The sequence below is a fragment of the Myotis myotis genome, unplaced genomic scaffold (assembly GCF_014108235.1).
Source record: "Myotis myotis isolate mMyoMyo1 unplaced genomic scaffold, mMyoMyo1.p scaffold_m19_p_7, whole genome shotgun sequence".
In the NCBI taxonomy this organism is placed as follows: domain Eukaryota; kingdom Metazoa; phylum Chordata; class Mammalia; order Chiroptera; family Vespertilionidae; genus Myotis; species Myotis myotis.
Window position 1 is genome coordinate 11,647,957 of NW_023416379.1, and position 25,749 is coordinate 11,673,705.

The 25,749-nt window shown below is 44.5% G+C and overlaps 2 protein-coding genes and 1 long non-coding RNA gene across 5 annotated transcripts in view; 2 read left to right on the forward strand and 1 right to left on the reverse strand.

Moving 5' to 3' along the window:
• The first annotated feature begins 1,036 nt into the window (after positions 1-1,036).
• Positions 1,037-8,843, forward strand: VGLL2 (vestigial like family member 2). 2 transcript variants are annotated; one of them, XM_036318266.1, is made up of 4 exons: positions 1,037-1,399; positions 3,605-3,917; positions 5,890-6,444; positions 7,579-8,843. In XM_036318266.1, the coding sequence occupies exons 1-4, from the start codon at positions 1,319-1,321 to the stop codon at positions 7,620-7,622; spliced, it is 993 nt and encodes a 330-aa protein (XP_036174159.1). In that variant the 5' UTR covers positions 1,037-1,318; the 3' UTR covers positions 7,623-8,843. The 2 variants fall into 2 exon arrangements, with proteins under 2 accessions (XP_036174159.1, XP_036174160.1); XM_036318267.1 differs by having other exon boundaries at positions 7,721-8,843.
• Positions 8,844-11,857: 3,014 nt separating this feature from the next.
• On the forward strand, positions 11,858-23,763 carry LOC118660417. Its single transcript, XR_004968913.1, has 2 exons — positions 11,858-11,985; positions 23,304-23,763. It is a non-coding gene; the product is annotated as an uncharacterized LOC118660417 (long non-coding RNA).
• The window catches only part of ROS1 (ROS proto-oncogene 1, receptor tyrosine kinase), a 91,074-nt gene continuing 85,123 nt past the window's right edge, over positions 19,799-25,749 (reverse strand). For both annotated transcript variants that reach the window (XM_036317811.1, XM_036317812.1), the window contains 2 exons: positions 25,112-25,275; positions 19,799-20,894 (listed from right to left, as the gene is read on the reverse strand). In XM_036317811.1, the coding sequence (XP_036173704.1) occupies positions 20,584-20,894; positions 25,112-25,275 (475 nt within the window). In that variant the 3' untranslated portion in view covers positions 19,799-20,583. The remainder of the gene's footprint in view (positions 20,895-25,111; positions 25,276-25,749) is intronic.

The following is a 25,749-nucleotide window of genomic DNA, read 5'->3' on the forward strand; positions in this document are numbered from 1 at the left end:
CAGCCCCTCCCGGGAGAGGGTGTGAGTGGTGCTTGGGGAGGACGGGGAGCACCTAGCGTCGCAGGGAGCAGGTGGGAGCCAGGAATACTCTCGGTCGGGGCAGGAGAGAGAATGGCGATGCGTGTCTCACGGTTGTGCACACCCCTTCACCTCTCAAGTGAGACAGAAAATCGCAGCTTCTGTCTAAAGGGCTGCAGAGGCAGCAGCGAAAGACCTCTCTGACCTCCGTGCACGCCCTAGGGTAACTCCTGGCAGCGGACGCCTTCTTGTCTCAGAGTTACCGAAACTTCCCCGGACGCCCCGGGAGCCACGCGCGGCGGCCGGGGGGCTGGGTAGGGCCTCCGGGACTCCTCGAAAGCAACTCGCACCGCAGGAGCCAGAGGCGGGGCGAGAGCCACGCGAACCTGGCGGGTTCGGGTGGAGCACATCAAAGAGAAAGGGGCGGGATCGGCCGCCGGAGGGGCAGGAGGACCCGCCCCGGGAGCGGGGTAGAGCTGGGGGAGCCGGCGGCGGTGCATCGGGTCGGAAGAGGTGCGAGGAAGCGGAGCCAGACCGCGGATCCAGGCTCCAGCCGCTGCCGCGCCCCGCAGAGCGCCTTCCCCCGCCGGGGAGCAGGGCCCGGGCTCCTTAGACGTCCAGCCTGCGAGGACCGGGTCCCCCAGGGAATTCCTAGGGAGCGCGGCTGGACTTCACCCCGAGCCCAGGGCGCCCCTGCCCGCCGCGCGACCCCCGGACGCACGCACACTCTACTCCCCGGCGCGCGGCCGGCGCTCTCCCCCGAGCCTTTTCCCACCTCGCATCAGCTTCCTTTCTCCTTTCAGATGTAAGAGCCCTCCTTCCCTCCTCCCCACCTCCCTGCGGCCCCCGTCCCTCCTGCTTTCGCCCGGCCGGCATCCCGACGCCTCCAGGCACGAAGCCTCGGGGCTCAGTACCCAGGCTGCGCCCGGGGAAACGCACCCGCATCTCCTCGGGTCCCCGTCCTCCACTCTCCATTGGCCCCCCGGTCCCCGCCCTCCATCCTCCCCTCCCCCCCGTGGCCTCCGAGTGGCGTCAGCACGCCCGCTTGACGGCGTGGGGTTTAAATGCCCACGCGCCGGAGCCCGGGCGCTTCTGTCCCGGAGCGAGCGCGGTCGGGGCTGCAGCTGCTGGGGCGCGGGCGGGGCGTGCGAGCGGGAGCCCGAGCCGCGGGGCGCGCTGCCCCCGCTCCTTCGCCGATGACACCGGAGCCGGGGTCCCAGGGCCGCCCATGCAGCATCCCTGCGCCCCGCCGACCCCGAGTGGATGGTAACCCTCTAAGCCGGCTCCGCTGCGGAGAGCCATGAGCTGTCTGGATGTTATGTACCAAGTCTACGGTCCTCACCAGCCTTACTTCGCCACCGCCTACACCCCCTACCACCAGGTACGTGCCCGCGAGGGGCCGGGACCGCGGAGGCGCCGAGGCGTCTGCAGACCCCGAGACCCGAACCCCGAGGTCCAGGGCGCCTCCGCTCGGGTCCGGGCGTGGGACCAGCGGCAGGCGCCGCCCGGATGCCGGGATGGCCCGCGCTGCCACCGGTAGATTGAGCTCACCCTTCCGTTTGCTTTCTCGGAAGGCGACTAAGCCCCGCTAATGCGGGTTTGCCGGGAATACTCGAGGAGGATGGCGCCCGCTGGATTGTTTTCTCAGTGTCTGCTGGACTCCAGATTCGTCTGAGCCCAGTGCGGGTGCAGGGAGATGGGAGCAAAGCTTGCCCACGGAAAACCAAGCTTTGGTCCCAACAAAAGCCAAAGCCTGTGTCCGTCTTTCTGTTGGAGATGCAGAGATTCTCGTTCTCATCCCTGCAAACTTATATAAGGCATACTTTTTTTCCCGTTTCAATGCCCAGACGATCAAGCCCATTAATTTCAGAATCAGAGGATTCGTTACAGAGAGTCCCATAGGAAAAGCACTGGTTTTATCATCTTTGCTTTGCACAGTTTGGGGGGATATTACTGGGGTACAGTTGACTGGGCAGAGGCAAACTTCATAGCTAATACTTGACCTTTGAGGAGATGGAGTTCCAAATTGGGCTGCCCTGCCATCAACAAATGCACTGTTAATAAGACCACTTAACCCCGGTTCTGCAAACTCAAGTTTCCTTTAATTATTCCTATTTATCTGTTCTCTGGGCTGCATCTGGTGAGCAGTTCTTTCTGTTTCCACAGCTGAAGTGGCGAAAAGTGAGGACAGTGGTCCAGGAAAAGACCCAGATCACATCCTGGGGCTCGTGGGAGGCCTGACCAGGTTGGAAAGTGAGGGCCTAGATTCCTGCTTTGGGGGAATTGAAATACACTCCAATGTCCGACAGAGCCCAGGCTTTCACCAGTTCTGCTCACAAATTCAAAACATCTATTCGGCTTTTGCTTTTTCCCTCCTCCTCCTCTTTTCACTTCCCAGCCAGGAGATTGTTGAGTCTCAATGTTAATTTTAGGACTCATCAGAGCCTCTCATTGTAAGCCAAGCGGGAATAGGGTAGAAGTAGTGATATTGCTAAATGGCTCTTTTGACTTCAGCATCTGAACCCAGCTCCTTCCCAGGCTGGAACTATTGCAAAGAGGAGAGGTGGGGTGGTTTTCTGTCTCTCTGTTCCTTTCTCCTCCCTGGCCCTGGACCAATCTATTGCATGAAGATCTCTGTTCATTTTTGCATGGCCAGGCCATCTCTGCCTGCATAATGCTTTAACATTACATCCAATCCATTTCTCATTTCTAAGAAAATGTTTACAGTAGTTGCACTTCATCTTTTAAAATCACTATCAGTTAGTCACGATTTACAGAGCCTCGCCGCCAAGATTTTCCTTGGTTCCTTTTTATTACTCATTTCCTCAATGTGCCCAGAGATGGCAAGGCTGGGAATTCTCATAACCCATTGGTTTTTCTTTACTCAAAAAAAGATCTCTTTAAAAACTGAGACAGACTCTTAAATGGAAAGTATATGGGCAACCAAACAAACATCCACTGGCGTGTATAACAACGACCCATGTCAGGATGTCATTCACCTGTTCACCCACATGATTCTTTCCTAAGTGGAACCGTTTCAAACCTTCCATTCGGTGGCGGGGCTTCCTTTGCAGCCTGGGCGTGTGGAGTGGGTTTTCATGTTCCGTCATGAGGATGCTTAATCCCACCTCTTGTGTTTCTGCCCTGGATTCAGGCAGGGGACAACCCGGCCCTAACTGGTCTGAGTGCCCTTTACTCATGGAGGCCGGTTTTGAAAAATACACAGGGGCAAGCAAAAGTAGGTTTACAGTTGCGAGTATGGGAAACACGGAGTTTATTCTTGCGTTATCACTTAATGATTATTGTATTATTTATTTGTATTATGTAAGCTGACACCTCAGAGTTTTGCCTGCGGCCTGGCAGCAATGCCTGATGACAGAAAGATCAGGAAGGGCAACCTGCTTCTCGGGAAGCCCACCCGTGCTCAGGGGCAGGCTGTGCAGCCCGCATCAGTGAGCACGGCGCTGGGGCACATATGCCAGTTACCCCCCTGGAAACCTTAGGGATCAGAGGAGCACGTGTCGCCTGAACCCCACTGGCCATCTCTTTTGAAACTGACTACTCTCTTCCTTCTCTCTTGGAGCAGAAACTAGCTTATTACTCCAAAATGCAGGAGGCCCAAGAGTGCAACGCCAGCCCAAGTAACAGCAGCGGCAGCGGCAGCTCCTCTTTTTCCAGCCAGACTCCCGCCAGTATAAAGGAGGAAGAAGGCAGCCCGGAGAAAGAGCGCCCACCAGAGGCGGAGTACATCAACTCCCGCTGCGTCCTGTTCACCTACTTCCAGGGGGACATCAGCTCCGTGGTGGACGAACACTTCAGCAGGGCCCTGAGCCAGCCTAGCAGCTACTCGCCAAGCTGTACAAGCAGCAAAGCCCCGAGGAGCTCTGGGCCCTGGCGGGGTGAGTATGGCAGGGCCTGTAGAGAGGCCCCTCAGCCTGGGGCCCACCTAGAGGGGCTCAAGGAGATGCAGCTGAGAGAATCCTAGGTGTCAGGGAAGAAGTGAGGAGAGCACTTGGAAATGGGTAAGGAAAGCGAAGGAGGAATAGGCACAGACAGAAGATCTCTCCTGCAGGAGGCAGAGAAGAGCAGAACATTGACCTAGAAAAACACTAGCCTTGGGATTGGGAGGCCTGGGCTGGCCTGTTGGTTCCACCCTGCCTCCTAGCACTATGACCTTGGGCAAGTCTCTTAACCTCTTTGAGGTCACTCTATTTACTGGCCTCTAAAATTAGAATAATACTTGCCCTCCTAACTATCCCTGGAGATGGTCCTAAAGCAAACAGAAAATGTATGTAAATGCACTGTGGAAATGTGAGGTTTTCAGGGCCCTTACCCAGTTTCTGAAAACTTGCCCAGAATAAAAAGTCCTAGGCCCCACTGCCAGCAAAAGGTGCTGAAGAATGTCTCCTAAAACCTACCTGTGCCTTTTTCTCAGGTTTCAATTACTTGGGAATTCTTGAAGCAGAAAGCATCTTTCAAATAAGCAAATAAAGTAGCAAGGAAATGAGTATTTAGGTAGAGTCAAAACATCTCTTTATTGTTCTATCCTTCCCAGAAAGCACTGCTTTATCTAGTTTGGGACCATGATTTCTTGGACAAGTCAACTACATTTCCCTTTTATTCTGAAATCTCAACCTTCCTCATTACCCAGACAAGGGTAGAGTGAACTATTTGGTAAACTTTCTCACTAAGCTTAGTTTTTAATATGTACCACACTGAGAAGTCAGGACTTTGTTGTAAAAAGGAAAACAAATACTACATTTTGGAGGAAATGACAACCCTTACTCTCCTTTTTATTTATTTATTTTTTTACCTTGAGTGAAAGTTTGTAAAAGCCTTGCCTAGACAAGCTCCAAAAATATTAGTTTTGAATACAGAACATTCTTTTTATTATTCAGGTGCCTAAATATCTTTAAGAGGAAGACTGTTCATTACTTGAAATGTATTTTAAAAGTACTTTAAATTCCCTAGAATGTGTACAGATGCGTTCCCCAGAGGTGCTCAATAAAGGCCTCTTGAGTTAAATGTCTTTCTTTCCCTCCCTCCTAACTGAAGGCAACAAATTTTATCTAAATGCTCTTCTCTTAAAATGCTCCCCGACTCTAGGGATCAACAGTGATCATAATAACAATACTAATAATAAATTATAAGAGTGGCATCCACACTTGGATGCACGAAGTTTGTTAAAACTTAAAAGACCTTTCCCTTCGCGTCCCTTTGTGCAAATAATACAGCTGCCCTTTTAGTGTATCTGGTTTACTGTTCTGCTCGAGTTCTTGGAAAAAATATCTGAAAGAAGGTTTCTAGAAAGGATGCTAATAATAGCAAGACTTCGAAATATGTCTATGGACGTCTAGTCTATCAGAGACGCATTTTCAAGAACAAGGGAGGCTGAAACGCGAGAGGGGGCAGTGAGATCGCCAGGCGGCGGACCAAGAGCGGGAAGAGGAATCAGCTTGAGCGGCTGCGGGTTGGAGTAGGGAAGCCGCGTCGGCCCCAGGCCGCGGAGGCAGCTCGGGAGGAGGTCGGTGCCACTCCCTGAGCCCGAGACTGGGGCTTGGGGAGGAGGCCCCTCCGCCCTTCCGCGGCCCGCCACCCCCCGGCTCTGCAAAATCGAGGGAGCGGACCTGCACCCCATAGGGTTCCCCGGTTTTTCGGAGCCCGTCCCTGGAATCCACAGGCTGCAGCCCCCTCAGGGAGGCGCCGCCCCAAAGGGTAGGCTGCCGATCCGCCCCCAGGCGCCGCTTTCCGGCCGTTGGCGGGCCCTGCGCTTTCGGCTCTCCCGGCCGCCCTAGGGGGCCCGCAATCGCGTTTCCCGGAGTTGACGAGCTCTTTCTCCCCTCTCCTCCTCTTCCGCTCGCCGGCCTGCAGACGGCTCCTACCCGATGAGCCAGCGCAGCTTCCCCGCCTCCTTCTGGAACAGCGCGTACCAGGCGCCGGTGCCCGCGCCGCTGGGCAGCCCGCTGGCCGCCGCGCACTCGGAGCTGCCCTTCGCCGCCGACCCCTACTCGCCGGCCGCCCTGCACAGCCACCTGCACCAGGGCGCCGCGGAGCCCTGGCACCACGCGCACCCGCACCACGCGCACCCGCACCCGCACCAGGCGCACCCGCACCCGCACCCGCACCCGCACCACCCCTACGCGCTGGGCGGCGCCCTGGGCGCCCAGGCCCCCGCCTACCCGCGGCCCGCGGTGCACGAGGTCTACGCGCCGCACTTCGATCCGCGCTACGGGCCGCTGCTCATGCCCGCAGCCTCCGGGCGCCCGGCCCGCCTCGCGCTCGCCCCGGCACCCGCGCCGGGCAGCCCCCCCTGCGAGCTCTCGGCCAAGGGCGAGCCGACCGGCGCCTCGTGGGCCGCGCCCGGGGGCCCCTTCGCTAGCCCCGCAGGAGACGTGGCCCAGGGGCTGGGCCTCAGCGTGGACTCAGGTAAGCCGGAGAGCGAGCTGGGCTCCCCCGGGCCCCTCCTGCCCCGGGCCCCGCCCTGGGCTCAGCCCGGGACCCCCTTTCCTTCTCCTTGGAGACCCCAGTGACACGGTGGTCTGAAGGTGTCTGCATGGAGGGGTTGTGTTCAGGAGCCAGATGACCCTGGGGGCAGAATGGGGAAGAAGGACCCTGCCCTACCTACCTAGCTGGTGAATGTTAACCCAGGATTTTTTAAAAAATACAATTTGTTGGAAAGGTTCTAGTTCCGCGCTGTTCAATTCTGTGGCCGCTAGCCACGTGTATCTGTTGAGCACTTAAAAATGTGGCCAGGCGGAACTGGGATGTGCTCGAAGTGTGTAATACACAACGGATTTCAAAACTTTGTACAAAAAAAAGTAAAATTTATCTCACTAATATTTTTATATTGAGTGCATGTTGAGTTATTTTCATCACATTGCATATTGAATATATTAGGTTACGTAAAATATATCACTAAGACGAAGTGTCACCTGTTTCTTTATACTTGTTTTCACTGTGGCTGTTAGAAAATTTAGAATTACGCCTGTGGTTCCCATGTGCTGTATTGGACAGTGCTGATCTAGAGACCTGCTCAGGGTGCAGATTAAAATCCTCTGCTGCTTGGGGGCACAAGGGGGCAGGGGGAGTGTCTTGTCACCAAGTGACAGTTATAAGGAAAGAAATATATGACTAATATCAACTTAATTGCCAAATTAGGCAAATCTCTTAAAAACATAAAACTTAACAAGAGTAATAAGTCTCTGGCTTGAAGAGTTGAATTTGAAAGGCACATTCATATAAGGCTTTACTTTTTTGCTCTCTTTAGTTTTAGGACAAATCAATAAAAAAAGAGTTATAAATACAATCATTAGCTTGTAGTTTTGCCCACTCCCCCTTCCCTCAGGTGAAGATTTGGCATTTCTGTTGGCTTTGCTTTTACTCTCATTCATGCCCTTTAGATAAATTCTGTGACTTCCACAGTAAAACAGTGGTGTTTGTCTTTCTCTTTCTCTTTCCTTAACTATCTTGTGCTTCCCCTCCCCCCCCCTTCCTGCTTTCCCCCTCTCTCTCTTTCTCTTCTCCCTCTGTCTCTCTCTTTTATTTTCTCTCTGCTTTCAGGTTTGCAGCCTCGGGACAAAAGCAAGGATCTGTACTGGTTTTAGACAGCCCACCTTTCCCCATAGGTCTCTGCCTAGCGCACTTGGTGACACTCAGAGCTGAATGGAGTGGGTTTGTAACAGCTTCTGATCTTGGTTTGCAGCTCGACGCTATTCCCTCTGTGGTGCATCCCTCCTGAGCTGACCTGCTGACCCAGGGTTCCCCCTTCCCTTTCCCTTCTGACCAGCCAGAAGGCTCAGCATCTGTGCCTCTCACTTCAAGGATGAGGACATGGGGAAAGGCAGAGACTTCGAACTTCTCCCTGTGTCGGGAAAACCAAATCACACACCTCAGAGATTTCATCTAATAATAATTCCTTCTGCCAAAAGAGCAGATCCAAAGACTCTGAATTATGTTTAATGACTTCTGGGCAAATCACTGGAAATATCTGTGGTGAGATCACTTCGGTGATAGGATAGCATAAGTTATCGCGGAAGGAGGGAAAGACAAAAGGACTTTTTGGTGTGAATATTTTTTATGCTGATGTGAATTATTTCATACGTAGTGTGATCAGAGCACTACTGACGTCAATATCCTCAGATTTAACATGTATTTGTATTTGCATTGAAGACTGTGGTAGAGAAGTAAAAAGAAGCCCATCGTTCTTCCTCATCTCGGAAGCCTCCAGCTCCCTTCCTGCCCACTCCCCCCAACAGCCCTGACTCCAGGCACAAAGACACACTTTCTTCCTTTGGACTGTGAACATTGGAGGCCTCAGCCTGCATATGAGTGGCAAGTGGATCATCTGGAGCCACCTGCCCACGTCTTACTGAAATGCAGCTGTTGTAGGACAACTGTTTAAAACTCCAGAAATACATCGACCAAGGTGGCACTTCCCAGTGTTTGGCACAACAATTGCAATTGCACTGGATATATTTTATATGTGTGTGTGTGTGTGTGTATATATCGTATTTTTTACAAGGAACATTTTACGATGAAAGAAGAAACCCTTCTCTGCCTTCTCTCCCACAAATTCTGTCCCTCGCCTTCCTCCCCTGGATGAAAACAAAGCATCAAGAGACCCCAACTGTCTCCATGAAGAAGTAGGAGTCACCGCAAGGGGAAGGAATGTTCCATGGAGTCTCCAATACCTCGAATATTTTTCTCGGTCTCTGTGGTCATGACTTGGTCACTTCATTGTTGGGACAGGGGAAGGGGTCTGTGCATTGGGCAAAGCTGAGGGTGATGAGGAAGAAGAAACAAACATTAAAGGTATCTGTTTACTACAAGGTCCCTCTGTTCTTTCATAAAAAGAAAATAAATCATCCTATGTTTCTCTAGTAGAATAAAATATAGTAGTATGACCTCATGTCAGAAAGTAAAATTACTTTATCATATATATATATATATATATATATACACACATATATATATATATATATATATATATTCCTTTTTGCTTTTCCAAAGTGTTTGTGTTCTGTGAAACCTAATAATAACCCCTCTACTCATCAAGCTTGGAGATGAAACGTTATGTATCACCCTTCTCTTTTTACAAGTGAGAAAATCAATTGTGGCCATAGCAGCCCAGGGCTTACCTCTTAGCATTCATGAAGTCAGACACAGAGATGGTACTGAAAGCACCACCCGTACACCATTCAGTCAGATACACATTTATCCACATTTATATACACACTAGAGACCCGATGCATGAAAATTCGTGCAAGAGTAGGCCTTCCTTCCCCCGGCTGCCAGCACTGGCTTCCCTCCGGCACCCAGGACCCGGGCTTCTCTCCTGCGGCCCCTGCCAGCAGGCACCTGAGACCTAGGATGCTTCCCTCCTCTGGCCACCCACAGGCACCCGGACCCAGGCTGGCTTTGGATGTCCAGAATGACATCTGGAAGACATCCGGTCTAATTAGCATATTACCCTTTTATTATTATAGATTATTGAATTTTTGGAGAGAGAGGACAGGAGAGGGATAGAGAGATAAGAAATATCAATGATAGAGAGTCATTGATCAGCTGCCTCCTGCATGCCCCCTGCTGGGGATTGAGCCTGCAACCAGGCATGTGCCCTGACTGGGAATCAAACCAAACCGGTGGCCCCGTGGTTCCTGGCTTGATGTTAAACTGCTGAACTACACTGATTGGGCTGCATTTATTCTTTTTCAGAAAAGAATTATTGTTACTTCTTAAATTCCAGACTCTTAAGACAGTAGAGTCATTGGTTAAAAAATGTCTTTGAAATATTGGTCATTTTTTTTATTTTAATAACCTAGGCTAAGAAACCAAAGCTACCACTAGGCAGAAAATATTATTAAGAAATTAATGGTTTTCTCATGACACCAAAATAATTTGTGTGTCTCTGAGAGAGATATTTTGTGTTAGACCTAAGTTGCCTTTGTAGATTGTTAAAGCATAAAAATATTAGTTCAAAACTTGACCTTCATTATAACATGAGAGGCAAATATAATTTATCTTGGATAATAGTCACAGAAATTAGGGGCAGTTAAGGAACCTTACTCAGAGCATGACTTAACAAAGTTACCCATCCTCTCTTCCTAGCTTGTTGGTAAGCTGCGAAGTAGATTATGATCATTACAAGGACCTATTACTGTTTTTGCTCAGATGGAAGGTACTATGTGGCTACACTGCATGAGATATGATAACAATAGTAATAACTAATGTTAATTGCTTTTCATATACCAGGCACTAGTCTGAGGGCTTTATATATAGGTCAACTCATTAAAGCCTCACAACAGTTCTATGTGATATTTATTATTATGTTCCCCTTTTTACTGACAAGAAGACAGAGGCTCACAGAGGAGAAATAATTTGCCCAGCCATATAGCGAGTCAGTGGCAGAGCCAGGATGCCAACACAGGCAGCCCGGGTACAGAGACTGCACCATTACTCACTGCAGTGACTGCTTGTCCACCTCTGATTTGTCTTTGGCTTCTCAATTGTGGGCTTCATTTCTCCTCCCCAATAGATGACTAAGGAAGGGAAGAGGCAGGGCAGCAAATAGTAGAACCTACAGAATCCCAGGTCTCAAAGGAACTGTCATAGGACATTGCCCAGACCCTTCATCAGATGCCACTACCTTAACCAGTCAGTCAGACACAGAATTCCATTCTTCTCCAAGGAGAACTTTTACTAGTAACTGCTGCTCTTCATTCACTTCAGGGTTTAATTAGCCTTCACTGCTCTGAAGCTCTTCACACCCAACCTAGCCAAGTCGTGTAAGAGTTAGCCTGAAGTTCGGACATTGAAGTAATCGCTAAAATTAACTTTGGACTTCTCTGTGGATTTTTTAATCCATGTTCCATTGGCATGGATCACTGCACTATACAAGCATGAATAAAATGCATTAAGTTCCAGCTTGCTTTTTAGAAGTTGTCACTGAGTACGCAGTGGAAGCAGAAAGCACAGCAGTGCATTCTCTGCTGCACACCTTCTCCAAGTAGTCCTCGCTGAAAGAGGCTGTTTACCTGTGCTGCACCTGCAGGAGCACGCACGAGATCTCTGATCAGATCCCACTGGGAGCACTTTCCCAGCCACAGGATTCTGATGACTGAAGCCTCTCTCCTGAGCTGCATCTGACCTGAATATCAGGGTGCCGGTGGGGAGACTCATTCACTGGAACTGGCCTTTGGGGCAGTCCTGAGCAGACCTCCAGACTGCTGAGTGGGCTCCGGTGACCAGGCACATGGGACACACGGAGCAGAGCATTTTCCTCCATGCTGTGCCTTCCTAAAGCAGAAATACAAGATGATCTTAAACTACAATGATCCAGTGTAATAAGAACATCAGAGAGGACTTTGGGGAATTAACCCTCACTGACATTCTTGGGCCCACCAAGTCATGCAAAATATGAATTCCCATGACCATGTTGCTAATATTCATGAAACCATGCAGATTAGAGAAGGTCCTAGTAGTTGAAAAGAAGGATATTCAAGGAAGTGAGACGTGAGGAAAGGATAACATGAGAAAACATGATGCTTTCCCCTATATTACGCCTTTTTGGGGCCTGAAAGAAAGATTAGATTCTCCTCTGATCACGCCTATTGGGATTTTCTGGGTCCTATCATCCAGTTTTGCCTCTGTGCGTGGCCTCACCGTGAGGGAGAGGTGATGAAAAGGGGAGAGACGACTCGCCACCACCAAGTAATCCTTTTGCCGATTGCCCTCTGGCTGGGAACTCAGTCACCCAACTACAGGGAATTAATCCTATCTGTTCTGCGCCTTTAGTTTAGAAGGAGTTGCCATCCTGTCTCATTTCCCCTTTGAAGTTCTATTCCAATGGATGGCAAATTCTAGCAACGACTTAAGAATCATTTGGGCCTGGATGGGAGGGAAGGCCGGGGTGATGGGTGCCGGGGCTCGGTCTCCCTGACTGGAAGCATCTCGGACCACTCTTTCTGGGTAAGTACTGCGTTTTCTCTGCCCTTTTGCATCCGAGGGAAACAACTGTTAAGGTAACCTTCACCTCCAGTTCACTGAGAGTCACAAACCCTGCCTTTGTGTGTAGGCATCTACACATGTTCTAGCAAAATAAACCAGGAACTCGTTTTCATAAAACACTTAGTGATTTGTTACTTCGGAGATTGAGGACATAAGAAAGAAAACTTAGACAAACTACTTTCCTCATAAATGCCATTTCCATAAAATGCATTTTTAAATGTAATTCATTAGGTATCAAAGCATGGAAGAAAAATGGAAAAACGTTTGAGAAGACTTAAAATAGAAGAAACTGGAAACCATGATTCTTTTCTAAACCTGCTTTAAGTCTGTTGGGAATTTGCATGGAAATAATTCATATTTTGATTGTACTTGTCAAAGTCTTTGCTCTATATATTCCATTCTTCCTTGCAAGATTTTCAGATTATTATTATTCATATCTATTACATATTCCTAAAATCTGGAGAAAAGTGGTAATGTTGTAAAGGCGGTATGGTTATTATAGTTGCTGTTTGTACGTAATGGAAGTTTTGATATTTACACAAGCAACAGGGCTAAGCAAATGTAAATTTCACATTTGCTCACCACCAGCTCTCTCCCATCTCCCATGAATAAATGAAATGGAACTCTAATAATACAAGCACAGTATCTGCACAATGAAATCTATTTACCTAAAATATATCCCATACACACACACACACACACACACACACACACACGCCTAAACAGAAATCAGAGAACCATGCCCTCAGACAGGCACAGACACAAATGATTATTCTCACTTGACAGACCAACTGTACCGCTCTTTCCTTGTATTTCACTCCAGCCCCAGAGGCTGGATCAGGAAAGAGACACTTGATAGCTGCTGTTTCCGTGGTTGAAATATTTGTGAAGTTACCGCATAATCTGAAAGCAGAAGCTAATAAATTATAGGGTGCTAATTGGAACTGGAGTGGAGCTGTCAATCACGTTACCCTAAACACAGAGAGACCCTCATAACCTAAAAAGGCAAGGCAGCCTTCAGGAACAGTTGTTTCCAGCCTTGACCTCCACTCCGGCGGAAACATCACGTCCAGGCAGAGTGGCCACTGGTAGAGTCAGCGGACCTGATTCTGCTAATCAAAGCTCACTTCAAGAAGACACAAATTCTCTTGCAGGGGGAAGGAGTAAACTGTTTTACTGAAGAATTAATGTGTAGAGAAGCATATTGCTTAGAGAAATATATCTTGAACATTGCCCTTTATTTGGAATTTTTCACTTAAAAAAAAGTTTAACTCATTAAGAAAAAAAATCTAAAGTTCCCCCACAATGTAGTGTCATGTCCGCTTCAAACTGCAGTATTTCTATGAGTTTCCAATGTATTCTTATGAAATTAAGCTCATCTAAAAAATACGATGCCTAAACTCCCTCTGCCTTACTGGAATTCACTTATTTGCCCTAGAAAATCAGTGGCAGCAAATTCCCTGATCCTTTGTTTTGTTCTTAGGATCTCCTAATAAGCTCTCATCCTGCTATCTCCCAATGTCTCAAAATGGTCTCAGTGATTTTGCTCAAACTATCCTCAACTGTCATCATTATTTCCTATCAAAACAGCATAAATGAATCAATACATAAAATTACAACATAAGAGAAATTTAGGTTAAAGTTCAACTAAACTTTGCAAACAAAATTAAGGAATTAAAATGTTCTGATTCCTAATCAATATTTGCATGACTCTAATGATCTAGTTACCAATTAGAAATTTTACCAACATTTATTTTCAGAGTACATACTTTAGTCTCTACATGTATTTACAACCACTAAAATATTCAATTAACCTTCTAATTTGGAACATTCTTTAGAATACTTCAAATAAAAATAGTTTTCACTTAGGAAAAGCAAACCAAGTGGCTTAAAATTCTATACACACACTTACTCAAAAAATATTATAATTGATGGGAATGTCACAAGCTTATTTCTTTTCCTGCCAATTCTCATTACTAGAGCCTTGCCCTTATTTTTGGCAACTATGTTATTGGCCCTGTGCCAGTAATGGTATTATTATGAAATGGGATGGAAAACAAAACACAAAATATTGTTTATCATTGGTGTTTACTTTTATGAGATACAATCCTATTTCTTTTTTCTTCTTCCAGTGCATTTTATCCAATGTGTAATCTATCCCAGAAAACAATTGGATATTTTTCCCTCCGGTATCATGATTTTTGTTTCATTGCACCTGCTTCTATAGAATTTTCTGATGTCTCTGGAAGCACTACCTAAAAGTTCTGTATTATTAGTAGCATCCCACCTTGCTTTGTGGAGTGCGAAATCTCCTTTTTATTTCAGACAGTTTCTCCTTCACATTCAGAAATTAAGAGAAGGGCACCTACAGAAAGATTTTTATGATGATGATGATGATAATGAGAGAGAGAGAGAGAACTGAGCTCATGATACTTGATTTTCCTTGTTTAAAGACTTCTGAAAACACATTTTCACTCAGAGTTTTTTAAAGCAGTAAGAAAAGGACCTCGGGTAGTGTCAGACTTATACTCTGAGGGAAACCATAATGAAGTTATATTCAGTTAGAATTGGTGAGAAGAACCATCAGTGGGGACCCAGTGAAGGTTAGACTTTAGCTAGGACTTACTTTAATACCTGGCTCCATAAACTCCACTCTGCCAGAGGCAGGGGGTGATGCTTCAGGTCTCTGGATACCTGAAGCAATTCAGACCCTATGTCCAATTGTCTGAAATGTCTGGGCGCGGGATTCCCTCCTTCTCCAGGGTGCAGTCACTAGGGTAAGTGGCCATAGTTCCCTGTGGGGTGTCATTACAGTATATACTATGATGATGGTCTAGCGTTCTTCTCCTAGGACCTGTCCACTTCTTCAGTCAATGGGCTATAAATTTGAAAATTGGCTCAGATCTAGGATCTGAGCAAGGACCACAATTTTTATTATTAGAATGACCACATCAGCCTCCTACTCCTCCATTTTTACCTTTTGCTGATTGTAGATGTTAAATTGCCCCTCTGTTTTGATCCTAGGGACAACATGCTTTATTAAGCATCTGCATAACTCTCTTTGGTCAACCCCATTGGCTGTCTCCTCATCATTACATGGCTGGGGGTCCTCTGGCTTCTAGTGGTCAAGTGCAGCTGTGTGGCCTGTCAGGGCTGCCTCATATCCGTGGATGTTAAGCCCAGATCTGGGATGGCCTCTCCTACCATCAGCTCTGGCCTGCGGAACAGACCATCACTGAGCACCAGAAGAATAAAGTTACTACTCACTGAGATGGAGAAGAATTCATTTTGAGAGGCAGGGTGGCAATCAGAGGCTCAGTTGGGACCTGTTAGTTTTGAGATGATTGCTAGAGATCTAAGGAGAGAGCTGAGTATGCAGTTGTAGAGGGATCAAGGAGAGGTGTTCGGGCTGAAAAGTTGTCAATATTTAGATGAGGCTGAGACTACCTCTGGGACTACCTCAGCCAGAGGTGTATTTAAACAAAGAGGATATTCAAGGACTGAGGCCAGAGTCACTCCCATGTTTAGACAGTAGGAAGTGGAGGACAAACCTGCCAAGAAAACTAAGACGGAGGGGTTTAAGAAGTAGTAGGAAAATCAAGAGAGTGGAATTCTAGAAGCCAAGTGAACAAAGTGTTTGAAGACTGAAACTATGAACTGTGTTGGATATCATTCATAAGGTAACCGTATGCCCCAGTTTGCCTAGGATAGTCCCAGTTTACGTCACACAGTTCATAATTCCTTTTAAGCCTACAACAGCCTGTATGATCTGACCTCCAGTACCATTCTCCCCTCCCTCACTTCACTCCTGCCTTGGTGCTGCTCCTTATGCAGGCCAAGCCTGTTTCCACCAGGGAGGGCTTTTGAACTTGACTTTTCCTCTACTACATGTTCTTATGACCCATTCTTTTACTTATTTGAGGTTTTTCCTAAGTATTTCATATATGTATGTGTATATATACACACACACACACACACACACACACACACACACACACATATATATTGACTTTAGAGAGAGGAAGGGAGAGGGAGAGAGAGACAGAAACATCAATGATGAGAGAGAATCATTGATCAGCTGTCTCCCACACAGCCACACACTGGGGATCAAGCCCCACAACCCAGGCATGTGCCCTGAGAACTGAACTGTGACCCGCTGGTTCATAGGTTGATGCCCAACCATTGAGCAACACTGGCCAGGCCCTAAGTATTTCTTTATCAGAGTAGTCTTCCCTGGCTACCCAACATAAAATAGTAACTACCCTCATTCTCTCTCTGGCTATACCTTGTTCTTTTATTCATATTTCTATTAGCATTCAGCATCCTTTGTCATGTAATATATACAATATTTGTCTATATATTTTTGCTTGTGTTGCATTTATTATGTCTTCTCTATCAACTAGAATGCCAGAAAGTAACATCCATCAAGGTAGACACTTTGTTTATTGCTCTATTTCTAGTGCCAATAACAATGCTTTCTGCATAGTAACAAATCAAAGAATGTTTATTGGATGAGTGAAAGAATGAATGAATGGGTAGATTTATAAGGGAGAAGTAAACTACAGCTTATCCAATCTAAGGGACTTTTTGCAGCCATTAGAAACACTAACAAATAATTTTTAATGATAAGGGGGAAAGTATATGCTATCATGTTAAATAAAAATACTAGATACAACTACTCCTGCTATGAAAATAAACAAAAAAAGCTGGAAGAAAATATTCTGAAATATTTACAATAGAGTTTGGGTGGTATATTTTGACCCCTTGATTCTTCTGGTTGTAAAGAAGCCTGTAAGGATTGTGATAGGTCATCTGATTGGGACACAGAATAGCCCTGACCAACTGCAAAACAAAGTTTCTTTTACCAAGAAGAGAAGGTCAAAGAGAAGTCTATGGCACCTTAAAATTTATCCCATATCCATAAAAGCCATTATAAAATAAAAGGTGAGTTTGAGATGGAAAAATTGACAATGATAAAATAATTTTTTGCCTCTTTTATCATATATTCACCACCATTTCAAGGGCTTCCAGAATTTCAGGCCCCACCTAAGTCTGATCTGAAGCTCAAAGCAGTGCCCCAACTTCTATAATTTGTCTGTGTAGGTCTTGGGAGATAACTCAGCATCAAAATAATCTTCTTGAGTCCCTCTTGGCTTCAGATCAATTTTCTGGCATCCCTCCATGAATTACAAGTGAGGACTTATTGGATAAGGATGATGAGAAAATCAGCCAATTAATCCATTAAACATGAATATCTACTTTGGTTTAGAGTTGATATAGAGCAGCGGTTCTCAACCTGTGGGTCGCGACCCCTTTGGGGTCAAACGACCCTTTCACAGGGGTCACTAAGACCATCGGAAAACACATTTATAATTACATATTGTTTTTGTGATTAATCACTATGCTTTAATTATGTTCAACTTGTAACAATGAAAATACATCCTCCATATCAGATATTTACATTATGATTCATAACAGTAGCAAAATTACAGTTATGAAGTAGCAACGAAAATAATTTTATAGTTGGGGGTCACCACAACATGAGGAACTGTATTAAAGGGTCGCGGCATTAGGAAGGTTGAGAACCACTGATATAGAGGGTTAAAAAACACCACCCTATCTTCAGAAAGCTTAAGTAGGTAAGCTATATAGAAATAGGACAGGTTTACAAGGGGTTACTGCCAAATGAGATGTACTGACAAGAAAGGCCACAGTAATTCTGAGAAAGGAAGAGAAGGGAGCTAGAAACTAGCCTTTCCAAAAAATTGGGATATGAGCTGATCCTAAAGGATGAGTGGGATTTAGATAAGCAAAGAAGAATGGGTGAGGAGAGTCTAACAGGCCAGGAAAAACCAGTCTGGATAGGCAACATAGAGTGTACCTGGGGCCAGGGACAGGCTGTTTTCTCAAGGATGTTTCCAGTCAAGTGTTTTCATCAGAATAATACCAACATTCTGTTCAATTGGTCGTGTTAAATCATGAACAATATTTTTCATTTTCAACTTGCATACTTTTCCATTTATTTATTTTTAATTGAACTGATTGGTTAATAAAATTATATAGGTCTCAAGTACACAATTCTATAATAAATCAGCTGTATATTGTATTGTGTGTTCACCACCCCAAGTCAAGTCTCCTCCCATCACCATTTATCCCCCATCCCTTCTTATGGATTATTACTTCTCTTTGAACAATTTAAAATGAAGATTAGATTTATTGACCAGCTTTTATATTGTTTTGTTTTCATTTACCTATTATAGTTTCTGCCTTTGGAAGTCATTATTTCCCCCAGATCTAATATGCGTAGGTCATATTTTTCAATTAAAAAAATCATTAATAAGATTTTATACTTCTGTTAAATTTTAATGAGAAATACATTTTAATAAGTGCCATTTTGAGCCACTGACAATTTTTTCTCTTACTTACAAAATCTAACTTTTACAGAATTAACTACATAGTTCTTAATAATACCGGCCATTTGTATTTTATCAGTTACTATTATCCATAATAAATTTTATCTGTGAGAGACTTTAGCCATTGCCTATTTTATTTTGTATTAAATATTTCTACCAATTTAATTCATTATGAATTATAAAAAAGACTACTAATTTGCACTTACATATTAGATGAAACATGATATTTTATGGGATCTTCTCCTCAGATAGTCTATACATTTCTTTACTGTCCAAGTCGTGATGCATACATATTACACTGAAAATCCAATTCTTCTATATGTTTCTGATTCCATTGTATTTTTCAAAATAAAAGTCCATTGCACTGGCAGAGCAAAAGTCCTGGTTGTAAGCAACGAAAACTGACCCTGGTTGATTTAACATTTAGTAAAAGGATATGGGGATTTACTGATAGAATCCCAGACTGGGGGGGTTATGGAGCCTGGAGCAATGGCTAGAAACAAACAGCAGAGCCGGTCAGTCTGGTTACCCCAGCTGCCAGAGACACCAGGCTCTAGACCTGCTCTGCCAACCCTCCTGGCCCTGGACACTGCAGTTGTGCCAGACCAACAGCAGTTGCCACCATCCCCAGGAAAGACTCACCGTGAGCCCTGTTTCTTTGCATCCTCAGCTCTCAATTAGGGGCCTGTGAGTGTGTCTGAGTGGTGGGGGCCAGGTCCCATGCCTGCCTTCCTGCTCAAGAGATCCTGGAGGAGCAAATGAAACATAGCTCCCACCCCGGGATGAAGGTGGCGGAACCCCCTGACTCAGGAAGCAGTGTCAGCTACTGGGCTCTCACAAACAATGATAAATGCCCATTAGAGGGTCAGAAGATCAGAGAAAACATTCTGCCTTGTTCAGCGGAACAACAGATGTGACCCCAAATCCTGGACCATTACTTGGAGGCTGTTCACCACAGAGCACAGGGAGCACATTGACTTCCTTGTGTTCCTCACCATCAGCCAATCATCGGCGAAGGCCAGTTTAAAAATGAACTAAGTTATCCAAGGTGGAAGGGGATACGTGATCCTCTTCCACTGTAGGTTTTGCTACAGTGGAATATTTGCTAAAATATTCCTCTCTGAATCTAGCGAACATCCTGTAGACTGCAACTGAGGAAGACCCAGAAAGCTTTCATTAGCATTGCTTTTAGAGCAGTTGAGACTTCAGTTTAAATAGGTAGCTGTAATAATTAATAATAATAATAACAATAATAATGATAGGCTTTAAATCAGAATGTTTCACCAAAGAATATTTTAAATAGTTCTCATTTAGGTATTTATTATTTCATGTAGTTGCTAAAAAATCACAGAGCTTGAATGTGCATTGTATAATCATTTATATTTAATTTTAAGGACAATTTTATGCTAAACATAATCTTAAGTACTGTATATATAAAATAGATATGGCAAATAAAAACAATCTTTATATTAGCTAATTTCCATGACAGCATGTCAGTCACTGAGCAATTTTTATACAACCCGATGCTAAGCTTTAGGATTTATACATCTTCATGGTCCTATTTTCATTATTTCAAAACCTCCAAAATATTTCAGAATAGTCATTAGAAACAATATGTTATTATAGCAATAGCATCCCAAGCGATTTCTTATGTCATAGATGCTGGTTCCTTTGGAACATGTAGAGTTATGTAGGCATTTCCTCAGTCCCTTTTGGGATAATCTGTAGTTCAGCTGGGCCCCCAAGCATGCTTCTCACACCTCCTTCAGATCTTTGAACATACCTCTTTTGTCTCTAACCATCTGACCAAGATGTTTCTGTTATAGTCCAGACTGAAGGGTGGGCAGTGGTCTAAGTGACCTCAAGGGTAAGGGAGAGCAGTTGTCCTACCAGACTCATGAGTCTTCCTTTGCTTTCCAAATGCTCAGTGGTTCACCTCAGAATCTTGTTGAAGTTAAACAGTTGTACGGGAATTGTCAGAACTGAAACCAAGTGGCTCTCAGAACCAAGATTAGAATCCAGGAACTTTCCAGTGTTAATTCAGAGTCATAGACCACCTCAACATCTGTCATTCTACCAGGGTTTCCTTTCAATAACTACTTAATGGCAGTGTTTATCTCAACTCTGCATTTCCCAAACCGAGTTATTAATCAGACCCATCTCCATGTCCACTGTGAGTGAGACAGGCATAGTTCAGGCCCTCAGGCTTGCCAGGAGGGCAGTAAGCCACTTGTTTTTCTTGGCAGATACCTTTGTCTGCATGTGGTTCCTGCTCTTCTTTCCTCAGACCACAAGATTCAGATTCCTTGGAGCCTAGAGGACCCTCAGAAGGATCTTCACCTTGGCTGCAGTCTGTAGCAAGTACCATATAGTTTAACCCTTCTTGGTTCTTAGTTTCCATTAAAGCAATTGGCACACTGTCATCCAAATTCACACAAACCATGTTGCCATCTTCATCTGTGAAAAAAAAAAAAAGTTATTCCAGCATGTATTTGATTTTCTTTATTTGTATACAGGCAGTATGAGAACTGTAACACCAACCTTATACATTGGTTCAGCAAACATTTATAGGAGGATCACTAAGGGAACACAAAGATGACAAGACATGCTCCCTGTCCTTGAGGCTTATACAGGCTAGCAGGGGAGTAGCTCTACCTTAAGGGGTGATGTGTGCCATAATGAAAGAACACATAACGTGTGGGAGAGCCCTCAGCTGATTAACTCTGCTAGAACAGGTGGAGCAGGTCATGGTCTTTACGATAGAAATTAAGAAATCATGGCCCCTTTTGTCTAAAGTGCTTACCCTTCCATCCTGCCACTCCAGCTAATCTACCTTTAAGGATGTATTCCTTAAGATCACGTAATTTAATCACTTATTAAGATAATATGATGTATGGGATGCCTACTATGTGCCAGGCTCGGTTCTAGGTACTGATGGCACAGCAGGGAATGAAACAAACTTCTTTGTTCTTCGGGGTTTACATTCTAACTGGGGGAGACAGACATAAATTAGCAGACAAATAAATGTATGTCCAGTGGTAATAAGCACTATGAAGGAAAATTAGGTGGAAAACGGAGCAAGACAGTAATGGTGGGAGGGGGCTGTTTATTCTTTTTAATCTTTATTATTGAAAGTATTACATGTGCCCCCCCCCCCATTGACCTCTCCCAGCCTGCCCCAACCCATCGCCCCTCCCTCCCCCCAGGCCTTCACCACCCTATTGTCTGTGTCCCTGGGTTATGCATATATGCATACAAGTTAATTGGTTGATCTCTTCCCACCCACCCAACCTCCCTTGCTTTCCCTCTGAGGTTTGGCAGTCTGCAAAGTCCTCTTTCATGAGGCAAAATTCTAGTAGAGACCTGAATTAAGAGAGAATATGCCATGTGGCTATTTTAGGAAGAAGATTCAAGGGAGAGAGAACAGTAAGAACCAGGGTGTGGCCAGAGGAACAGCGAGGCAGCAAATGTGGCTGGCCCTCCTCCGCCATCCCCCAGGGACAAATAGCATATAAAACCACTAACAGTAATTGGCAAATTTAAAACTAGCATGCTTCTGCCCTCAAAAGGCTGATGGGAAATGGACACTGGCCTGGCAAGTTATGATGGCAGGATGGAGGTAGAAGGAAAATGACACGATACATATCATTAACAATAAAAATTGTTACCTATGTATCAGGCATGATTCGAAGCTATTTACAGTACATAGAGTAACATATTCTTCTAGTAAGTAAATACAAGTATATCTCCACTTAGGAGATGCAGAAATTGAGGCACAGAGGGGTTAAATAATTTGCCCAGAGTCACACAGCTGGAATTGGAGCCCAGACTGTCTGGCTCAAGTCTGTGTCCTCTTATTCATCCTCCCCCAGGGAAAGGTGAAGTTGCTGTGCTGTGTGAGGAGGGCCCACGTGTGTGGGCAGAGGGCCCTACAGGAATCCTGGGGAAGCACAGGCTCAGACTGTATGTCTGATGTCAGGTGGCAGCAGAAAAACGAACAGCCAGAGGGTCACTGAGCTTCTTCACAGTTTTGCTCTTATGATTATTTCTTTCTCTACTTAAAGGCTGACCTTCTTACACAAAAATGTTTAAGAACTCGTGTTGAAACCTAATAGCAGAGCTTCGGAAACATTTCACAACACTCTAGGACTCAGTGGTCGGCAAACTCATTAGTCAACAGAGCCAAATATCAACAGTACAATGATCAAAATTTCTTTTGAGAGCCAAATTTTTTAAACTCAAACTATATAGGTAGGGACATTGTTATTAACTTAATTAGGGTACTCCCAAGGCTTAGGAAGAGCCACACTCAAGGGGCCAAAAAGCCGCATGTGGCTCGCGAGCCGCAGTTTGCCAACCACAGTTCTAGGTAATCAAAAAGATAAGTACATAATACAAGATAAATACACACAGGCATATTGTGGGAACTGTTTTTTATCAATACTTTCCAATCACTGTACATTAGTACCTGGATTAAAAAAATTATGATCAGAAATAGTATTGTTATTTCATACAGTATATTTGAAAAATCAGGACTATTTCAGTAGCTGGATGATGGTCCTTCCCTTTCTCCTCCCCATCCTTCCCGTGCGACAGCATTCAAATGCACGGTGAGACCTGCTGGCTGCAACCTCTGCACTTAGCCCTGGTGTACATCCAGGCTGGGTTTATTTGCAATGAATTTAAACTGAAATGTAAGAAAATGTCAAAGGACTAAGGGAAGCATATTGTATCTATTTTTCCCCATTGGACTTTAATGGATCGATCTATTTACCAAGTTCTACACCTGACACAAACCTTATTTTATTGTAAGAGCATAGGACTACTGTTCCTATTCTCTATTATGTGCTCTTTTTTTTTTTTCAGACCCTGATGATGAACAGGATGGCCAAGCTGCAGGCTCACAAGCTCTTTGGCATCATCTCATGCCTTCTTTACCATTCAAACATCATCCCAGCTTATTTCAAACCACATGAATAGCTGAACAGTGTTGTAAAATATCTTCCCCGCAGAAATAACTATCAGATGCCAGGTTTGATTAGTGCTTAAGTGCTGAATATCTATGGAAGGATCTAAATGTTATGATTATTACCAATATGCACTAATTGCCATTAAGAATTTATAAAATTAATTTGCTATATATAATAATACCCATAGACAAATTAGGCTGTTCCTAAATGGCTTAAAGAAATTAGGCTAAAGAAAAGTTTGGAATTTCAACAAAAAACTTAAATCTACAATATAAGTCCGGCAACTCACTGCCATACTTTTATCCCATTAAATAGCATATCAGGAAACTTTCTAATAAAATGTGATTTTAATTTTTTGCCTATTGTTGAGTTATTTGTAAAAAAAAACTTTTATATAAGGCAAATAAATGCTTTATACAAATTCTGGCACCATCTGTCAAAGAAAAACCATTAGCTAACTATGTCGTTGGTTCGTGATACTTAGAGCAGCAATATTTAGTAACTTGACCCTGGCAAGCTCTCAGCAATCAGTACATCTTATTGCATAAGGAGACGTGCAGAGGGAGGGAGGGTGGGTAGATTTTTATTTATTTTTGTTTATAAACTATTGAATAGAAAGCCTGCAGGTCAAACCTTAAAACACAGAGACGGCATGTACTCAGCAACCCTCCCTTTAAGAGGGAAATATTAAAATAAAGACTTCCAAGTAAAACAGGGTATTCACGGACCAGACATATGCCGGCTGACTGGCTATGTTTAGCACAGCACAGGAGCATTTAGATTTGTTTCCTTTATTACTTCTGGGACTGATGAGGTGATGTTTACACAAATGTTTGGATGAAGTCACTGGGATATTTTTACTAGATGCCCAGATATGTTACTTCTCTCTCTATTCCCTCCCCACCCCATTAGGTCAGTAGGACCATGGGATAGGCATGGTATTATTGCTCCCTATAATCCTAAAACCCTTTATTTTTTCACAAAAAAGTCCTTCCATGGCTTTCTTATCTTCTTATATGTATCTGACAATTACAATGAAGACAGACGTCACTCTGCTTTGCTAAGTATGCAAAGCAGCAAACTATTAGGAAACACATTCTCTTTTTGTTAAAGGTAATTAAGTTTAGGTTCACCTTGAAAGGAAAGTTCCATGACTTCACAAATAAGCAAACCCTGCCTTTTTATTCCATTTCTTCTCTCTTCTTGGCCACTTTGTTCAGTCACATCTCAATTATCAAAATGTTTAGTGATTTCCACTTTCCTTACTATTCCTTATCTTCAGGAATTGCATGCATTGTAAATAACAATTCTGTGGCACAGAATTGCTTGTTTCTGTCTAAATTATCCAAGTTTGGTTATATTCCCGGTTAAACTCCTCCTGCATCATTATTCTGCATATCTATGTCTGCTTCTCTGTGTTTTTTAACACTATTTAGAATTTCAATGTGGTCTGCCAAAAGTTGGCACCTAAGTCACTTTGACGTAGTAACATCGGTGTATCTTGTCGAGTAGGTCACAAGTGGATAACAAAGTGGGGAGAGCGTGCGGGCAGTTCCCTGACCCCAGCCCTGTCGCTGCAAAGTCTGAGCACAGGCTCTAGGATGGAGCCAGAGCCCAGCCCCACCCCGGCAGCATGACCATTTTAACCTTGTTCAGTCTACAAGGGAGAAAAAGCAGAACATTTTGACAAAGAATCAAACTTACCATCAAAGCCCTCGTTTATGACTCCACCAGGGTCTGCTTCTTCTCTGCATTGAGAAATACTGTTTAAGGACATTTTTCTGAATAACTGAAGCTGGTCTTGAATTTTATGGAAAGTAGGTCTTTGGTCAGGTTCCTGAGCCCAGCACTGGGTCATTAAATTCCACCTGGATATATAGGTAAAGACATGAAAGTGAATGGTGATTGGAAGTCATTAGACAATCCTCACTGATAACATAACCCAGGTAGGGAATTTTAGAAGAAAGAGAATTTGAGTTACTGCCAGTTTTCCATAATTAATATAAATGAACCAGAACAAAGTTTTTGGTTTCTTTTTAATAGTAGTCTGCAACGTTACTATCCTTATTAGCTACCACCGTTTTATAAAACTGACATTATTTTAACACTTAGTAATCCAAATAGATAGATAGATGATAGATGGAAAATGCTCACTTAACACATAAGGAAACCTAGAGCTATAAAAAATTATTGAATATTAAAAAGACTTTACATTCAGACCTTAATATCTAAAAGAAAATCTAAGATTACTCTAAGCCACACAGGTATTTAGTGGGATAACCAGAGGTAGAAACCAGATTAGATTCTAATGGCTTTACTCTTCATTACACTGTCAGGTTAAT

Coding starts and splice junctions, on each gene's coding strand:
- VGLL2 (XM_036318266.1), top strand. CDS start 1,319: ATGAGCTGTCTGGATGTTATGTACCAAGTCTACGGTCCTCACCAGCCT. Junction 3,918..5,889: donor GAGCTCTGGGCCCTGGCGGG/GTGAGTATGGCA, acceptor GCCGGCCTGCAG/ACGGCTCCTACCCGATGAGC. Junction 6,445..7,578: donor GGGCCTCAGCGTGGACTCAG/GTAAGCCGGAGA, acceptor CTCTGCTTTCAG/GTTTGCAGCCTCGGGACAAA.